This window comes from Erpetoichthys calabaricus, chromosome 3 (genome assembly GCF_900747795.2).
Source record: "Erpetoichthys calabaricus chromosome 3, fErpCal1.3, whole genome shotgun sequence".
Taxonomy (NCBI): Eukaryota; Metazoa; Chordata; class Cladistia; order Polypteriformes; family Polypteridae; genus Erpetoichthys; species Erpetoichthys calabaricus.
In genome coordinates this window covers 264,041,803-264,062,000 of record NC_041396.2, presented here as the reverse complement: position 1 = coordinate 264,062,000, position 20,198 = coordinate 264,041,803, and the positions used below count along the sequence as shown (strand labels likewise).

Below are 20,198 nucleotides of genomic sequence, written 5' to 3'. Positions count from 1 at the left end.
CCTAATGGCAGTCAAGGTGCCATTGTCTAGCCTGTAGAGGTCCGTGCATCCTTCTGTGGATATGCCTCCCCATACCATCACTGACCTACCGCTAAACCAGTCCTGCTGAACGATGTTACAGGCAGCATAATGTTCTCCATGGCTTCTCCAGACCCTTTCACGTCTGTCACATGTACTCAGGGTGAACCTGCTCTCATCTGTGAAAAGCACAGGGTGCCAGTTGTGGACCTGCCAAATCTGGTATTCTATGGCAAATGCCAATCGAACTCCACGGTGCCGGGAAGTGAGCACAGGGCCCACTAGAGGACGTCAGGCCCTCAGGCCATCCTCATGAAGTCTGTTTTGGTCAGAGACATTCACATCAGTGGTCTGCTGGAGGTCATTCTGTGGGGTTCTGGCAGTGCTCTTCCTGTTCCTCCTTGCCCAAAAGAGCAGATACTGGTCCTGCTGATGGGTTAAGGACCTTCTACAGCCCTGTCCAGCTCTCCTAGAGTAACTGCTGTGACAATACGGGTTCGCTTCAGGGAGCTCTTGAACCCGACACCGTCGGTAATGTCACCAATGAGCTTGGCAGAGAGGCATAACAATGAAACAAGGGGATGGTGTAAAAGTGTCAAGTGCTTTTATTAAAACCAACAAAACAGTGTCCAAATAAATAGTGCAGTGCTTCATATATCATTAAATAAATAATCCATAAAAACGAGTGCTGAGTGGAGGTTAAAAAACAATAGAAAAAAAAACAATCCTTTAAAACGAGGTTTAAACAACGGCTGGAAGCAGTCCTTTAAAAACACAAAGCCTGGTGTCTTTTTTACTTGGCGGCTCCCCTGCTTCTCCCATCAGGCTTCTCAACAGGGGAGTCACCCTTCCTGCAGCTGACCTTCTTTCCATTCCTGTTCTGGAGGCTTCCCAATCCCTGGCTTCAGTTTAGCACTCTCCAAACCGAGACTTAGGTTCCCCAACGGCCAGGACGTTCACGCTGGGGAATCCATTTCCCAAGCCTCACGACTCCCACTGTCTTCCGCGGCGAGCCATCCTACTCGCTGGTCACTCCCGCTCCTCACAGAATGCTCAGCGGGAGCGAACACAATCGACTGCCCTAGGTGTCGGCCAAACACCTTACTAGGGCTCAGCTGTCCAGCTGTCCAGCTGCCTGCAAGCCTGCACTCGTTTGCTCTCTCTTGCTCTCTCTCTCTCTAACACACCATCTTTCTTCACACTGCTTCCTGCTTTCTTCCTCTGCAACCTCCATCTTTCTTTTCTTTGATTTTCCCTACTAGCCGCCTCACGCGTCTATATATTACGGGGACGTGGATCAGCTGTGGCAATCAACAGCTCCCGGGAACAATTACAGATGCGGATGACTTCTCACCTGTGCACTTAAGTAAGAATTGCCCGCATCAGCGAATCACCCTGGGAACTGATCCACCACACTTACCACGCCCCCTCTCTAAGCCGTGAGTGCGTCAATTATTTATTTAAAACTGGCCCTTTTTACATGAGCTGTGGACCTGCTATACCACAACTGCCTGTCTCCTGGAATCTCCTCCTTGCCCTTGAGACTGTGCTGGGAGACACGGGAAACCTTCTGGCAATGGCAGTTATTGATATGCCATCCTGGAGAAATTGGACTACCTGTGCAACCTCTGTAGGGTCCAGGTATCACCTCACGCTACCAGTAGTGACACTGACCGTAGCCAAATGCAAAACTAGTGAAAAAACAGTCAGAAAAGATGAGGAGGGAAAAATGTCAGTGGCCTCCACCTGTTAAACCATTCCTGTTTTCGGGGTCATCTCATTGTTGCCCCTCTAATGCACCTGTTTTTAATTTCATTAACACCAAAACAGCTGAATCTGATTTACAGCCCCCTCTGCTACTTAACTAACCAGATCAATATCCTGGAAGTTTCATAGACTTGATGCTATACTCTGATTGAAAAGTTGTTTTTTTTTAAGCAGTGTAGTATCACAGTATACTTTTGAAAATGTGTGCTTAGTTGAATCATTTTGATGAAACTGCTTTGCTCTTTCTACAAGGTGAGCAATGATATCATCCGACTGTGCTGCAAAGAGATATCCCTGGACCGTTTTTTTGAGGGGTACACTGTAGAAAGTGAAAAGAACTTCAACGACTGTATTTACTGCTGTCAGGCATGGAAAGAACATTACCTTCATGTCTCACAGCTTCATCATAGGTAGGTGACTTTTCTAATGAAATTTGTTTTATTTTAGTAATGTCTGAAATCCCCAATTGCCTCACATATACAAGATTTTTTGTAACTTAAAAAGAAATTAAATATCAGAATCAAGTGAAGTTAAGAGTGGGGTCCTTCAGGGGTTAGTGCTAGGGCTGTTGCTATTCTTAATATATATAAATGATTTGGATAGGAATATAAATAACAAGCTGGTTAAGTTTGCAGATTATACCAAGCTAGGTGGATTGGCAGATATCTAGAATCTGATTAATCATTCCAGAGGGACATGGAGAGCATACAGTTTTGGGGAGATTTGTGGAAGATGAAATTTCATGTAATTAAATGTAAAGTATTACATATAGGTAGGAAAAATGTTACATTTGAACACACAATAGGAGGTCTTGTGGGAGTTGTAGTGGACTCATCACTAACTACATACAGAAAGTGTTCAGAATCCCTTTAGAAGGCTAAAAGGATGTTAGGTTATGTAGTACAAAATGTTGAGTACAAGTCCAAGGAGGTTATGCTCAAGCTTTTTAACACACTGGTGAGGCCTCATGTTGAGTACTGTGTGCAGTTTTGGTCTCCAGGCTGCATAAAATGTACAAACACTAGAAAAAGTCCAGAGAAAAGCATCTTGGACTACAGAGGATGCATTATGAGGAATGATTAAAAGAGCTGAGTCTATTCAGTTTAAGCAAAAGGAGATTAAGAGATGACATGACTGAAGAGTTTAACATTATGAGTGGAATTAGTCCAGTGGATCAAGGCTGTTACTTTAAAATGAGTTCAGCAAGAACACAGGGACACAGCTGGAAACTTGTTAAGGGTAAATTTCGTATAAACATGAGGATGTTTTTCTTTACACAGAGAACCACAGACTCTTGAAGTAAGTTACCAGTAGTGTAGTAGACAGTAAGACTTTAGGGATCTTCAAAACTCAACTTGATGTTTTTTAGGACAATTAAGTCGATAGGACTGGTGAGCTTTGTTGGCCTAATCGGTATATTCTTGTCTAAACCTTTCAAATGCTCTAAATGATTTAATTTTTATATTTAATGGATTTTATGTATGCTTTGAAGTAATTATAAAATAAATTAAGTGGCTTAACAGAGTGGTGAGATTCCTTTGTAACTAATAGTGGCCTCTTTTGAGCAATCATTGAATCTAAGATGATAGCCACAAGGCCATAATATCAAAAAAGAGAGAATAGTTTATTTACAAAACCGATTATAATGATATGGTACAAGCGAATGGAGAAGGATAAGTACAGATAAACTGAGCCACCACCATTCTGAGCCTTCCTAAATACATGATTTCTTCTGGCTGGTAAACAGGCTTATGCACCTGCCTAGCAGGAAACCTAAATTTAGGTCTCTTTCTTCTCACACCTTCCATCTTTTTCCTTCCACTGTCCTCTCATTCTACTACTAGTCAATTATGTTCCCACAATTCACCTCTGAAGATGCTTTTAAAACCCGAGTATGAACCACTTTTGGGGTCATGCTGTGGATAAAGAATCAAGAAAAATCAACTTACAAGTCACTTTCCCATTAAAATAGGTAGTATATAGCTACTTATATAATACAGCCATTGGTACAAAATCAACATTATCCAAAACTGATCATTTTTTATTTGTTATTGATAATTCCTCTGTCTCCCCTTCCCCACAGGTTAAGAGTCTGGGTGTCATCCTTGACAGTACTTTATCCTTTCAGTCCCACATCAATAACATCTCCCGGTCTGTATATTTCCACTTGCGTAACATTAATCGTATTCGCCCCTCCCTCACTCCCCACACCCCTGCTATCCTTGTTCATAGCCTTGTCACTTCTCGTCTGGATTATTGCAATTCCCTTTTCTTTGGTCTTTCTCACAAATCTCTTTATAAGCTTCAACTGGTCCAGAATTCAGCTGCCCACATCATTACTAGAACCCTTCTATTCACCATATCACTCCCATTTTGCAGCAGCTTCATTGGCTTCCAGTTAAGTTCCACATTCAATTCAAAATTCTTCTGTTAACTTTTAAGACTATCCACAACCTCGCCCCTCCATATCTGTCTGACCTCCTGCATGTTGCCATTCCCTCCTGTACCCTTAGATCCTCTTCCTCCATCCACTTGACTGTTCCCTTTGTCCGTCTTACCACCATGGGGAGCAGAGCATTCAGTTGCTCTGCTCCCCAGCTCTGGAACTCACTACCATCTGAGTTTAGAAATACTGAATCATTTTCACTTTTCAAATCTAAACTTAAAACTCATTTGTTTAAGACTGCTTTTTCTCTTTGATTACAATTGCTCTGTCTGATTTTAACTTTTGTATTTTACTTTTGTTTATAATGTGTGTTTTTTCTATTGTTCGGTGTCCTTGAGTGTTTAGAAAGGCACCTACAAATAAATAAAATTTATTATTATTATGTGTCACTCTGCTGCCACCCATCAGGTTGTGAGACACATAATGCATATTCTTGCATCCCTCCACTTTTCCCTGTTTTTTTCTATAGCCAGTTAACGTCTAACTCTGGTGCTCACTATACATTTATGGGGCTTAGCATGTTATGTCAATGCTACAAAATGTTTCTTGTGTCACTGTACACTCCACCAGAGCGTCTTATTTTCTGGCTCCTGTTCTTATTTGAGTAAAATAACCTGCAGTCTCAGTCCTCCACACTATCATTAAGAATTTCATAATTTTGAAGACTTTATCCTGAAGGCACAGAGTTAAGAATTCTTGGCTTATGGGAAATACTCTCAGACACCAAAAAGTCTGGTATTAATTATAGAATCTTTGTGCTGCAATGCAGATTTTGAACTGCAGCATAACAGTGTAATAAATGAGAACAGGGAACAAACCAATTACCCTATAGAACATACTTAACCACACTAGTGATGTCGGGGAAATACATCAAGAATGTCTTTGAAAGGTGAAGTCATGAAACTGGTTAACAATAGCAAGTCACTGGCAAATGTCCTTTATTGGTGTGATTAATTTTGCACTGTACTGCATTGAATGGTGCCACAATGGGTGCCACTGCTACCTCAAAGCTTCATAATCCTGGGTTCAATCTCTAGCCTACTATGTGGAGTTTGCAGATATTCCATGTACAGCATATGTGCATTTACCCTGGGCATATTTGTTTTTGCCATCATTTCATTGATGGGCATGGGATGCTAAATGCGTATATGTATTTTGTTTATGCCTTTTCTGCTATTGTGACCAGTGTCAGCTTTATGTTTCCTGATGTCTTATTAAATTATACAATTATTCACATTATCTACCCTAACAAAGGCTGAGCAGTTAATCATTGAACTTTTCTTGATTTGCCATAAAAAATACAGAAACACTTCCAAATATTCTGTCATTGAATGTTGCCAGCATCAATATTGGCAGAAATAACACTTTTCAAAAGATCAGATCAGAGTTTAATTGTATTTAGTGAAGCAGACTAATTAGCTTTTTATCTGAAAATAAACCTAGTGTTTTTATTTTGAAAATTGTATATTTAACTAAAGCAAATATTCTGGGGAATATCTTGCATTCGAAACTGACCTTTGGCAACTTATTGTAATGCAAAGCCAACATCAGTATAATTAAATCAGTGAAGTACTACGAAAAGGTAATGTTCAGCTTGTTGTATATAGCAAACCAAAAGGGGCTTGAAAAGGAAAGACAGATCAGAGTCACAGAGTCGGCACTATGGTCTGAAGTATTGATTATTTTTCCTTATGAACTTCTTTTATTTCCAGCTCATTACCATTTCCAGTCTATTTGATGCAGCATAAATTCTTGATCTTGTAGTGAGATTACTTCTGTGATGATTTAGAGTACATTTTAAATGCAGGTTCCATTTGGTTAATTTTATTTTCACAAAAAGGTGTAGCGAAATTCATTTTATAGACTATTATTCTAACTCCTCCATAAATATGAACTGTGAAACTGTTAAGAATAAATCTTTGCTGAATTTGGTCTACTATGGCTCTGTTTTGAACTTTGGAAATATAGTTAAATAATTAATTTAATCAGAAGCCATTACATTAATGCATTGCTGTCACTGAAAGTCATTGTCAGAAAGCTTTTTTAATTAATATATAATAAGACAGAGACAAAAAATGTGTTTTATTTTCTCTCCCATATTATTTACACTTATAGATTGCTTTTATTTAGGCAAAATATCCCCATCACTACCAAAAGAGATCCTACTCTGCTGGGCCCTTGAGCAAGGCCCTTAACCTTCAATTGCTCCAGGGATGCTGTACAATGGCTGACCCTGCGCTCTGACCCCAAGGGATATGCGAAAACTAACAAATTCCTAATACAAGAAATTGTATAAGGCGAAATAAAGAAGAAAAAAAAAAAATAGACCCCTTTACATTTTATTCCAAATAAGTGACTTGCTTTTGGCAATGGTCCAAAGCTGATGGAAATATAACACTGAAAATTAGCTTCCGCACCTCAGTTGTAGACTGTCTGTTTGTTTGTTTATTTGCCAATAGTGCAGAAATGTCAGAACTGATTTTCAAGAAAGTTTGCCTTTGCATTGCTGATGGTTCAACTCAAAATATAGGCTATGTGGCATATTGGAGGAAGTACAGTAATCCCTCCTCCATCGCGGGGGTTGCGTTCCAGAGCCACCCACGAAATAAGAAAATCCACGAAGTAGAAACCATATGTTTATATGGTTATTTTTATATTGCCATGCTTGGGTCACAGATTTGCGCAGAAACACAGGAGGTTGTAGAGAGACAGGAACGTTATTCAAACACTGCAAACAAACATTTGTCTCTTTTTCAAAAGTTTAAACTGTGCTCCATGACAAGACAGAGATGACAGTTCAGTCTCACAATTAAAAGAATGCAAACATATCTTCCTCTTCAAAGGAGTGCGTGTCAGGAGCACAGAATGTCACATAGATAGAGAAAACAATCTCTAGCAAACAAATCAATGGTGCTGTTTGGCTTTTAAATATGCGAAGCACCGCGGCACAAAGCTGTTGAAGGCGGCAGCTCACACCCCCTCTGTCAGGAGCAGGGAGAGAGAGAGAGAGAGAGAGAGAGAGAGAGAGAGAGACAGAGTTTGTTTTTCAGTCAAAAATGAATACGTGCCCTTCGAGCTTTTAAGTATGCGAAGCACCGTGCAGCATGTCGTTTCAGGAAGCAGCTGCACAAAAGATAGCAACGTGAAGATAATCTTTCAGCATTTTTAGACGAGCGTCCGTATCGTCTAGGTGTGCAAACAGCCCCCCTGCTCAATCCCCATACGTCAGGATCACAGAAAGTCAGCGCAAGAGAGAGAGAAAAGTAAGCAATGTAGCTTCTCAGCCATCTGCCAATAGCGTCCCTTGTATGAAATCAACTGGGCAAACCAACTGAGGAAGCATGTACCAGAAATTAAAAGACCCATTGTCCGCAGAAATCCACGAACCAGCAAAAAATCTGCGATATATATTTAAATATGCTTACATATAAAATCCGCGATGGAGTGAAGCCGCGAAAGGCGAAGCGCGATATAGCGAGGGATCACTGTAGTTGTAATGGGGGGGGTGGGGGTGGGGGTGGAAACAAAAATAACAGTGCCAACATAGGGACAACAATTCCCATCAGGCAGTAGGAATGTGCTGGGGCTGAATGGAGGGCACAGTTATCAGTGAATGCAAAGTTTCTTACCATTCAGAGCAGGATCTTACCTAAGACCACAAGTACAACATTTTCTTCTCAACTAATTTGGATAAATATTTTATTGTCTTGCTGGATTACAACTTTTTTCTAACAGTGCATGGATTTGTCTCATTGTGGCTTAAATTTTCAAAAGACACTTTTTATCTAAATCCTTTTCTGAGAATAATATTGGCCCAAGCAGGGAATACGGTGTTGCCAAACTCTTAAAGAACAGGGTTGTGTTCCATTCTTTCAAATCCCACTCTAAAACTTTTAAACTTCCAAAATACCCATTTAATGAGTTTTACAGTTGCATCTGTTTCACAAAACTCTATGCAAAACGAAAATTAACTGTTTCAATTACACTACCTATTATTTTGTGATGTTATTTCTACTGCACGTAACCATTCAAGTGAGATTCTGGAAGCTGGACAAGGATAGTGGCGGCCTGCTCTGTGTTGGTCAATCATGAAGTTGAGAATTTCATTGTACTGAATGCACAGGTGTCGATAACACTGAAATGAACTGATGACAATAAACTTTTTTATCACAGCAAAACCTTACATTTTTTAATTAAGCCAGCGCTATCATACAACTGCATACAGTTAAGTGTGATAGAGCTAGGCCACGATGAAATAGAATGAAATGCGATTTTTTTAGCTAATGCCAAGTTGTTGTTCAAAATGTGACAGAAAGAGAACAACTGTGGATGGCTATGGAAATTTTTATTGTGTCTTGATGGTGCACATTATTTCAAGTGCATTTTATTATGCTAACATATTATCATGATTTTTGGCAATTTTAAATCAATGAATAAATTAAGTTTGAATTATCTTTATAACATTATTGAATGCAACCATTGGTGCTGTTCCCCTGTAATAAGGCAGGCACCTACAGCAATATCTGTGAACCCCAGTCCCCTCTGGGCCCCTACAGTAGATGCTTTACGCAGTCCACGGATTCAACAAACCATCTAGTTTATTACCGTGTTATTAAACATCTATATGTGAAATGACAGTACACCAGGAAATACGAGGTGTGATCAAAAATATGGTGACTGTTTAAATAAAAAAATATATTACAGCAAAAGACACTTGCCATTAATCCCTCTCAAATACTCCTTCTTGCTTCAAACACACTTATCCTAACATTCTTTCCACTTTCTGAAGCAGTTCTAGAAGTCCTCCTTTGTGAGTGTCTTTAGTCATGGCTTCCTTGATCTCCTGTATGTTAATCAAGATCCAACATCAAGGTAAGGATGATTATGTTTTTTGACCATGATGGAATTGTGTGATTTGAGTTTGTACCCAGGAACACTATTGTGAACTCTGAATATTATAAGGGCTTATTAGAGTTTTTAAGAAACAATGTGCATAGAAAACAACCTGAGAAATGGCCAAACGGTTTCATCTTCCATCATGACAGTGCTCTGTGTCATACATCGCTTCTGGTACAGCAATTTCTGTCAAATTTAAACAATATGGTATGCCCTCATCCACCTTACTCATCGGATCTGGCACGGGCGACTCCTGACGCTTCCCCCAAGTCAAAATGATCATGAAAGGTAAACATTTTGAATAGACTCAGGACATCGAGGCAGCCACAACAAGCACAACTGAAGACACTCACAAAAGAGGACTTCCAGGACTGCTTAAGAAAGTGGCAAGAATAATGGGATAAGTGTGTTCAAAGCAAGGGGGAGTATTTTGAGGCGGATTAATGTCAATGTGTGTTTTATTGTAATACATTTTTTTATTTAAACATTCACTGTAGTTTTTGATCACACCTCGTGCAATGAAGTAGCACTCATGGTCCCAATCCAACCAGGAGTTACAGCAATTATGGAATCCAACCATACATCAAAAGAAGAAATTCTCAGATGATGAGAGCAGGGTCATTGATCAGACTGGTAGTGTCAATGACAAATGAGACACTTGCATTCCATCCTGCATTGATAAAACATTTAAAAAACACATAAATATTTGTTTTCTTACCTTATTAACCCATTATACAAATATGCTCGGACAATACCAGGTACTTTGGCTAGTAAACATATTTTATTAGGCTCCTTTCATATCAGTTAGTTTGAAATTGCTTTGCTTTTCTGTGGTTAACCCAATCTGTAGTTTTATATTTTTGTATGTTGTGTAATATGTAAAGTTTCTAATTGTATTTTACCTGTAAACTTGTTATGGTACTCTGAAGCTGCACTCAGTGAGGAGTGCAGTACAAAATTAATGGAATTGAATTAAACTCAGTTGTTAAAGTATTATTTTTTTTACCATGTTATGTGTTTCTAATAAAGCTGGTGTGTCATGGAAAGTACATTGCTTAAAATGCAGCTTCTTTTTGGTTCTGCTCTCTTGTCTTTCATGTACAGCGTGAGCTGCTTTGTAATTAGACAGAAACAATACAGTGCAAGATGTCATTGGGCATCCGTGCCAAGAAGCAGTATAATTTTAATTTTTATGACGATAGAGCATACAATAAATTACATTTATAGATAATTTTGCAAGTTGCATATTTTTAAAGCAATTATGTAGTATATGCTAATAGACTGTGTCTCTCTCTTGCTGCTTTACAGAATTATGGGATTTTAAGTGAGTCATTAGGTATGTGCTTTGGCAAACAGTATATGAGTCACTGTTTACTGCATTGTCTACAGTGAATATCTGCTGCATTTACCATTAGGCAATGGTCACTCTGTTTCTGGTGAAAACTAATTTGTTTGGTTGAGTTTTATTTACATGCCTATTATCTACATGCTGGTAATTTGCTGTATTTTTAGTTAGATAATTGACACTCTTTATTTTACTGTGTCAATCATTCACCATTGTCTTACAAGTGCTTCTGATATTATGATCACTGAATTGCTTTTACAAGACTTTGTATCTGGCTGTAATCTTTAATGGTGTGGTTGTCTTGCATAAGCAGTAGAATGTCCATTTGTTCTAATGACCAATGAGATTAGATCACTGCATTGTAAAGTTTGGTGTGAAAGTTTACAGTGCTAGTCTTTTTGCCAGCACTGGTTGGCTGTGAGACATCTAAGAAAAGCCTGGATGTTCTCATCTGTACTCACCAAGTTTTATGGTTGTACAGTGGAGTCAACCCTGCCTGCCTGCATAACATTTACCTATAGCACCTGCTCAGCTGAGGACCACAAAGGGCACAGAAAAGGTGGCACAGATTATCACTGGCATACACCTGCCTTCTGTTCCAGACAGATAACCACTATCTTTAGAAAGGTAAACAGCAGAACTCAGATATTGTGTATTCTCAGTTTTCTCCTTCCTCAGTTTTTGCATATGATACATTTCCATCACAGTGGGCATCAGTAAATTTAGAGATGGATTTATCTAGAGGTCATAAATTTAATCAATAGCCATAATACTGACAAATGCATGTTCTTATATGCACTCACACAGCAAATTATTTGGAACACCTCGACACATACTTATGCATGCCATTATCCAATTAGCCAATCATATGGCAGAGCCGCGGAATGCATAAAATGAGGCAGATACAGATCAGAAGCTTCAGTTAATGTTCACGTCAAACACCAGAATGTGGAAAAAATTTTGACCATGGCATGATTAATGCCAGATGGGCAGATCTGAGTATTTCTGTAACTGTTGAAATCCTGGGATTTGCACATGCAGCAGTCTCTAAAGCAGTGGTTCTCAAACTGTGGGGCGGGCCCCCCTAGGGGGATGCAAAGTAACAAAAAGGAGGAGCGTAAAGATGTGAAAAAAAGAAAACAAGAATCGAAAATATGAAAAATAAATCTATTGACTACATTCTGATATTAGAAAAATAAATATAGAATTAGATAAATGTCGATAAAAGTTAAGTAGGTATAATAAAATATGCATCTATGATATATCATCAATTAAAAAAAGAACAAATTCAAAAAAACTTTAGGGGGGTGCGATTAAAACTGTTATGAAAACTCAAGTCTCAAATACTTAAAGGTTGAGAAACGCTGCTCTAGAGTTTACTCGGAGTGGTATGAAAAACAAAAAACATCCAGTGAGTGGCAGTCCTGTGGGTGAAAATGCCTTGAGAACAGTCAGAGGAAAATGGCCAGATTGGTTTGAGCTGACAGAAAGTAACTGTACAGTAACAGATAACCACTTTGTACAACTGTGGTTATCAGAAATGCATATGAGAACCTTGAGGCAAATGGGCTACAATAGCACAAGGCCACGTTGATTTCCACTTCTGTCAGCCAAGAACAAAAAGCCCAGGCTGCAGTGAATTTTGGCTCATCAAAACTGGAGAGTTGAAGACTGGAAAAACAGATCCTGGTTTGATGGATCTAGATTTCTTCCGAGGTACACAGATGGTGGGGTCAGAATTTGACACCAAATAATATAAATCCATGCTCCATGCACCCAGCCTGCCTTGTGTCAACAGTCCAGGTGGTGGCGGTGGTGGTGGTGGAGTAATGGCATAGGGAACGTTTTCTCAGGCCTGTTTATACCAGTCAATAATCACTTGAATGCCACAGCTTATTTAAGTATCATTGCTGACCATTTGTATCCTTTCATAGCTATAATTTACCTATCTTCTAATGACTATTTATACCATGGTAATGTACCATGCCATTGGATCTGTATCTAGTAGAACACTTTTTGATGCAGTGGACATCTGACAAATCTACAGAAATTGCATGATGCAATCATGTCCACATGGACCAGAATCTCAAATGAATCCATACTACGAAGAACTGAGGCTGTTTTGAGAGCCTTATCAAGTATTAGTGTAGTGTTCCTAATAATTTGTTCAGTGAGTATATATTTTGTGTATATATATCGTGGCCACTGGCAGGCACTTAGACACCTAAAGAGACAACTGATGCCTTAGCCATTCCATGTCATTAAATAAAATAAAGGTTTATTAATAAAAAATAATAATAGAACAGAAAGTAAGTGTTCAGTTCCTAGGCACTTAATATTTAATGATCAATTTATTCCATTAAGATTCAGCTTCTCCTTTCATTCTTGTTCATTTTGTAGCTGTTCGTCTGTGATACCATATGAGGCTCTTCCAGAACTGTACATGTGCAGTCACATCACAGAGCAGAGCTCCTTCCAGCCAGCCTCTCTAAAGTAAACTGACTGTGGAACTCCTGTTGTATCTCTATCTGTAATCGTTAGGTCACATGACTAGAAGGGGTTAGGATTATAATTGGTGTGATTGCTCGGTGGCCCTCAGGTACTTGGCGTCAGCTGTCCCTCCTCGGTATGTTTTGTTGCTGCTGGCTTCCAATGCTCATCTGGGAAGAGAGAATGAAATGCCCTGAGGCATCAGGTGTTCTTCTTATGTTTGCCTGGGATTTCCCCTGTGCTCAAGGGTTGGATGCCACAAGGAAGAGATGATGGAGGAGTGAACTATAACAACATACATTTATATATGTTGCATTGAATAAATTATGTTATATTCATTGTCTTTTTTGTCTGTTGTAGGTATTTTATACTGTCACTAGTTTGTGAGAGACACGCAAATAGGAACATCTTTGCACAATGTGCACACGACAATACACTTGAAATTATGCCAGTGCTAGGAAGTCTGTCTACTGAATGGGTTTACCATTTCACTGGTAACAAACTGAACAGATGTTCTGGTGGCGAATCAACTTAAATTATTAGTTTCATTCATTTGTTTGCTTGCTTTTGGTTAGCTGGATGTCTTAAAACTTCTTTCTATGTTCTCAATTAATGTACAACAGTTCAGGTCACATCAACGAATCTGGCAAAAATGTAAAATGTCTGAAATTGAGTCTGTCAATGATGATACAAAAAAATCCCTTTGGTCACAGCAAAAAAGATGCAAAATGCGACTGCTGGACACCTCAAAGTTTAATAGGGACCTATCACTAACAGACAACTGAAAAGATTTTAGATTCACTGACATCTCTAACAGTTCATTATGCTAAAATAATGAATCTTCATCTTTCTTGCATTTAGAGTTTGGCATCCTATAGTTAAAAACTGTGCTCTGATCTTTTATGTAAGTCTTTATCTTCTAATCTTAACGTAAACATTGCAGTTTAAGTTTTAACAAGTTCTATAAATTAGGAGGGATTCAAGTGACCTGCATTGTTAAAAAGAAGATTTTACAATCAGTTCTAAACTCAGCTGGAAGCCAATGTAGTGATTTAAGATCTGAAGTCATATGGCTATATTTTCTGCTTCTGTTGTTATGAATTAATTAATTTTATGTGATATTAAAGGCACACAGAGAGTGGGGCCAGAATTGTTGAGTCACCTTAGAGAACAAGCTCTTCTTTGTTCAGCATGAGAAATGTATCAGTGGTTACATTGATGCTGCTTTCCACCTTTAAGTGTTAGCATCAAGACATGAACAATTTCAACATTTTCCACCCTGTTCTCATATTTACTACTAGCCATGGTATCTGGCAAAGACAATTGAAGAGCTAAGAAATATTTGCTTTCTCTTCTTCGTCTACTTCAGTGCTACTCCTCTGTCAACATCTCTTTACCGGCGCTATCTGTCTCAAGCATGTTCCTGTAAAACCCATTTCTCAGACTCTGACATTATTTTCAACTAATTTTATAGTTTCTGTCTTTTAAAGTGACTCTCTCAGCCAGCACCTTTACTCATCCTCATGAATCTCACATTTGCACATCCTCTTAGGTCACATCACTATAGTCAGACTGACCTATTACACCAAAGCCAAACTGAACAATCAGATTGTTCTGAGGGACTGGCCACACAACCCTTAGTGTTTTATTATATAGGAAAAGTAGAAGTGTGTATCCTCTACCTCCAGATCTTTTTTGGATTTTGGGCTGTCCTTTGATGATTTTAGTTCTAAATCCTTCTATTGAATAAAAGTCTATTAATGTGCACAGTACAGTAGCTTTTCAATAGCTTTTCCCACCTCAGGCACACTTTTACTGTATTTTCACAGCTCCTTAGACCTTCTCACCTCTGCAGTAATGAATCAGATGTTTATAATGAAATACTCACCAATACATAGTACTCTCCTCACACTTTTTTACAGAGTCCTTAGTTCAAGGTTCAAGGTTCTTTTATTTGCCATTTCTGCATAAAACCAACAGTCAAAGCACATTGGAATTCTTGTGCAGAGCTCTGTCCAAGTCATAGTAAAACATTTAAAAAATGTAAAAAAAAAAACAGTAAAACAAAATAATAAATAATGTAGATTATACCAGCACTATACATAAAGGTGGTAATATCTACACAAAAAAAAATACAATATATTGTAGGTATTGCCCAGTTAAAATATTGCACATTTTTCACTCGTCATTTACATGATAAGTGAAGTGAGGTAGCGTGAGGTTATTACACATATTCAATAATTTTGTTTAGCCATCAGTCTGACTGTGGCGGGGAAAAAGAAATTGAAAAACCTTGTTTTGTGAGAGATGATGCTGTCCGCTCTGCTGTGTCTCAGATTGTACATACAGTTTTTGTGTCTGAGTAGAGAGTGAGCTGGATGGAGTGAGTCCCTGATAATTCCCTCCGCTCTTTTCCGACAATGTTGTGCATACATCAGGCATGTCAAACACGTGCCCCCCGGGCCGCATGTGGCCCGCAACAGAAATCTGTGCGGCCCGCATGACAGATCCTAGTTAGCACTGAAATTGTACAAAATGATTACTATCATTTGTGATTGAATCATTCTGCATCTTCGGCGTTACTTATTGACTTTTCTTACTTCTGCCTTCTGACAAAAGCGTGTTTTCCCATGCCATTACGGTCCCGGAAACGTCATCTACTAGTATAGCCACAAGCCTTGACCAAAGTTAATGAGCCACAACGTCACAACTGAAGTGCTAGGCTGCAGCAGCGGGCAGCAGGGGCGGCCTTAGGCATGTGCAAACTGTGCACCTGCACAGGGCCGCCAAATCCCAGGGGCTGCCACGCCAATATATATTGAATAAAAAACAGAAAGAGAAAATAACGGCACAGCTGACGGCAATGTGGCCGAAAAACATTGTGTTTCTTGTTAATTAGTACACTGTATTTACTAATGTCGGTAGAGTCGGAGCAGTAAGCTATATGTAGTATTATAACATTCTGCCGTAATGAGAATATCATGGGCTGCCACTTGGTTTTCAATTTACGGACACGCGCATATAGAAGCGTGTCATGAGCATGAGGCGGCTATGCAGTGTCCACAATGGATGTGGCCATCCGCCGTGCATAAGATACTATATTGACATTGGCGGGCAAAGGGGCCACCGATTCTTTCTCTGCCCAGGGCCGCCACGAGCCTAGAGCCGCCCCTGCTAAGGCTACACTACTGGCTGGGCTGCTGAGACTGGCCACTGGGCAGAACTGACCATCACGAGTAGTAATAGCCCGCATATTTTCACTTTTTTTGCTCTAGTTTTATGTAATTTTGTGCTAGTATTGCAGCGATCAGTTAGTGCAGACTACAACTGAAGATCTGAAGTGGACGCGAGAAGTTGGTGAGTTGTTTATTAATATATTTTTGTGATTTTGAGTTTGTAAAATTAGTGTAGGTCAGGTGACTTTTTGCATATCGGCTTATTTTACAATATAAACTTTGAAGTAAACTTAGTAAAGTAAAATTTGATTTTTGGAGGATTTGTTTTCCAACTTGAATTACTGAGCAATGAATTCAGTGAGTGTTTTCGTGATTTCAGTTCACACGAGCAGGACTTTGCGCTGGTTACGTCACCATACTCTTATAACGTTGAGAATGCGCCTGAGAATATCCAACTGGAATTGATTGAACTGCAGTCAGATTCTATTCTGAAGGCAAAATACAATGAAGTTGGTGTGCCAGGCTTGTATGCTTACCTGCCACCCTCATATGTGCAGATCCGTAAGTTGGCAGAGAGTACTGTCAATGTTCGGAAGCGCTTACCTTTGTGAGCAATTGTTTTCGTTAATGAAAGCTACCAAAAACCCACATCGCTCAAGACTTACTGTCGAGCACCTTTCATCCCTCATAAAAGTTGCAGCTGCACAAGATTTCAAGCCTGATATTGACGAACTGGTTACTAACAAGAGATGCCAAGTGTCAGGACAAAAGAAATAGATCTCACACTGTAAGACTCCTATATAAGCAATGAATATAATATAATTAATATAATAATATAAGGACCTAGCAAAGAGGCTAAGACTCTAATTGTACGCTGTTGTACGGAGTTGTATGCAAATAAATTGCTTTTCTTTAAACTTTAAGTGTTACATTTTTTAAAGTTTTCAGTATTGGAAAGAAAGCTACAGTAACTTTGTATAATAGTATTTGTTACAGTGCGGCCCACTGACGCACGTATGGCAGTCGAAGCGGCCCACCAATGGTAGTGAGTTTGACATGCCTGGCGTACATAAAGTCCATGGAAGGAAGTTTTGTCCCTGTGATACTCTCCGCAGTTTTTATGACTCTTTGCAAAGCCTTCCTCTCTGCCTGTGTGGTGTTCCCATACCAGACAGTGATGCCTGTGGTGAGAATGCTCTCTATCAGTCCTCTGTAGGCCTGGGTGAGAGGATGATGGTTCAGGCCAGCTTTCCTGAGCAGCCGAATAAATATAGCCTTTGCTGGGCTTTTTTCACTGTGGCTATGGTGTTAAGAGTCCAGCTCAGGTCTGATATAACCTGCAATCCCAGGAATCTGTGGCTGTCGGCCCTCTCCACCTCAGTCGCTTTGATGATAAAAGGCTGTAGAGGGGGAGGATTCTTCCTGAAGTCCAATATGATTTCTTTGGTCTTATCTATGTTGAGGATGAGGTCATTCTCCTCTCCGTAGATAAGAATGTTGTTTACCATGGTCCTGTACCCTGACTCGTCCCCCCCTTGATGAGCCCCAAGATGGTGGTATCATCAGCGTATTTAATGACGATGGTGTTAAGCCAGAAGTGGACTCCACAATATTTACTTAAAAATACAAGGAAGCAAACTTACGTGACGCTTATCTTAATATTCTTGGTTTTCCTAGTTGACATTGTATTATTGTGGTATATCACTCTACTTACACTTTACATAGAGGTAAGTGTACTCATCAGATTCATTACCAGGTTGGTCTATAGTTGCACCTTAAGATTATCACACACATACATAGATATACACAGACACACAGACCCTAACCACAACAGTGCCCCACGAATGGCACACACACAGCTGGTTAACCTCTAGCACTTTAAACTACACAAGTGCCTTTGGAATAACACAGCCTGTCACTCTCTCAGCACTTCAACAGACTTACTTATTATCGGCATGAACAACATACAATGTTTTAAATATATCTCAGACCTAAATATTACTTTTGGTCTCAAAGAAAATATTCAAACATACAAAGGCTCAGCATCCTTGACAATAGGCCATTATCAGTCAAGAATGCCTTACTTTACGTACTGTTCTTTACGTTTGGGTGAAGCTCTCACCCTCAGCCTTAATAAACCTTGTAGTACAGAGGTAATGGCTAACTTCTGGCTGCACCAGGTGCTCAAAGAAGTCTACCTTATTATTTCAACCACTCTAGACATTTAAGACAAAGCATAGACAGTTAAAAGCAGCATGGTATTTATTACAGGAATAATAATACCAGTAGAACAAAGAATAATACAAAATAGGACTGATAGTAAAGTCTGGATATATATTTACATAGTTTTAAGAAAAAGCTTATGAAAAGTAAAGATGACAAGAATGAATGTCATAGGTGGGTTGTGATCTAGCACTCGTAGTTGTTCATTAGATATTTTTCTGACGATCAGATGGAAACAGCCGCACATTGATGTCGCTCTGTTGTCTTCTGATGTCACTCTGTTCTCTTCTCCTAATGTCTTCATCTGATGTTGCTCTTCAGACAAGGCATATTTATTATAAAATTCTACACGGTTAGATACACCTGATTGGCTGCTGTCAATATTATGAATGGATTCGTTCAGATTCTTTAATCTTGAGTAACTCCATTTTTCCCAAACAATAAAACTTTTGGTGTTGCATAGTACTACTGGCATGTCTTCCTTTCCCAGGCTGTAAACCAATTTAGCAACTTGTTGTCCCAGATCTCAGGTTTTAAAGTAATCAATAGCCTGAGGAATCTCCTGAATTGCTGGTCAGTTTAAACAAATGGTACTGTGATTTAGGAAAGCAGATGGCCTTTGATCTTAACTGTCCATGCAAGTACTTAGTTCATCTGTTGTTTTTTCTTGAACAAAATATAATGAAAATATAGTCCAAAATTTACAGATTTTGTACCCTACAACAGTCGTTAAACACAATTTCTATTTTTCAAGACTTCCCTGTCTTGGTTGTCTTCTCCATACCCATTTGTAACCCCCAACCACCAAGTTTTTTGTCCATGGTTTCCTTCCCAATTTTTGTTCACAAAGGGTGATATTATTTGTAAGAGGAGCGTGTGCATCACCTGTCTCCATTAAAAAGGTCATATCAGGTAACTCTGAACAATTTCATATCACAAAGTGGCACCCGCCTGTCCAGAAACTGACTTCAGCTTTTGTAGAGCATCTCAACATAGAAGAAAGAGGTCATGCAGACATTAGAGCTATTAGATCAAAGACCTTTCAAAGTATATTTCCCTTTTCTTGATCATAGTTGTGCTGAACCCTCTCTCCATTTTTGTTCTGTCACAGGGATTTAAAGACACCTATCAAAGAAAAAAATAAGTTAAGCTTTTTCTTAAATTCAATTTTCAAATTCTGTCAGGCTGAGCGATTGACTAACCTTTAAACATTACTCTTTGACTTCACAGATGGTTGCCTTTTGCACGGCTTTTTCACCTCTTTTGGCTTTTTCCCCACTTTTCCCATTCTATTCTCACTTGTATATCCTCCCTGCTTACTCCACTGCAGGGGCGAAAATAACGAAAGCTCAAATATTGCATATGTAATTGTCTTTGTATATGTTCAGTGTGGAATTAACTTTCATCTTTTTCATTTTTCAGATGACAGATGATCCAGGCCGTATTTTATCTTGTTTTGTATTAATTGTGTAAATTGTTTAGTACATTTTACTATTTGTCATTAAAATTGGTCCTACAAAAGGATGCTTCATATCCTTGGTATTGAAGATACACATGTCATGATGTGAGGTGAAATATCTCTTGTGTGAACTGTTTTCTTACTTCACTGTTAGATTTTCTGTGATATCCTGGTGTACATGCTTCAGATATGGAGAAGCACACAGTGACCTAGTGTAAGATTATCCTAGCTGCGCATTAATGCTGAAGATGCTTGGAGATATGGGGAGTCCATATTATTTTAAACATCTCAGGTTTGACCCAGTAAATTTTATTTGGCTTCCATTTCTGACACATTCGTAGAGTGCGTCAATAGATTGAAAATGATACGATATGCAGT

General features: G+C 39.1%; 1 protein-coding gene across 1 annotated transcript in view; it reads left to right on the top strand.

The window, feature by feature from the left end:
* The window catches only part of dnah2 (dynein, axonemal, heavy chain 2), a 518,592-nt gene that overhangs the window by 24,754 nt on the left and 473,640 nt on the right, over window positions 1–20,198 (top strand). Inside the window, 2 exon segments of the mRNA XM_051924101.1 lie at window positions 2,038–2,195; window positions 19,975–20,034. Coding sequence (XP_051780061.1) covers window positions 2,038–2,195; window positions 19,975–20,034 — 218 coding nt within the window.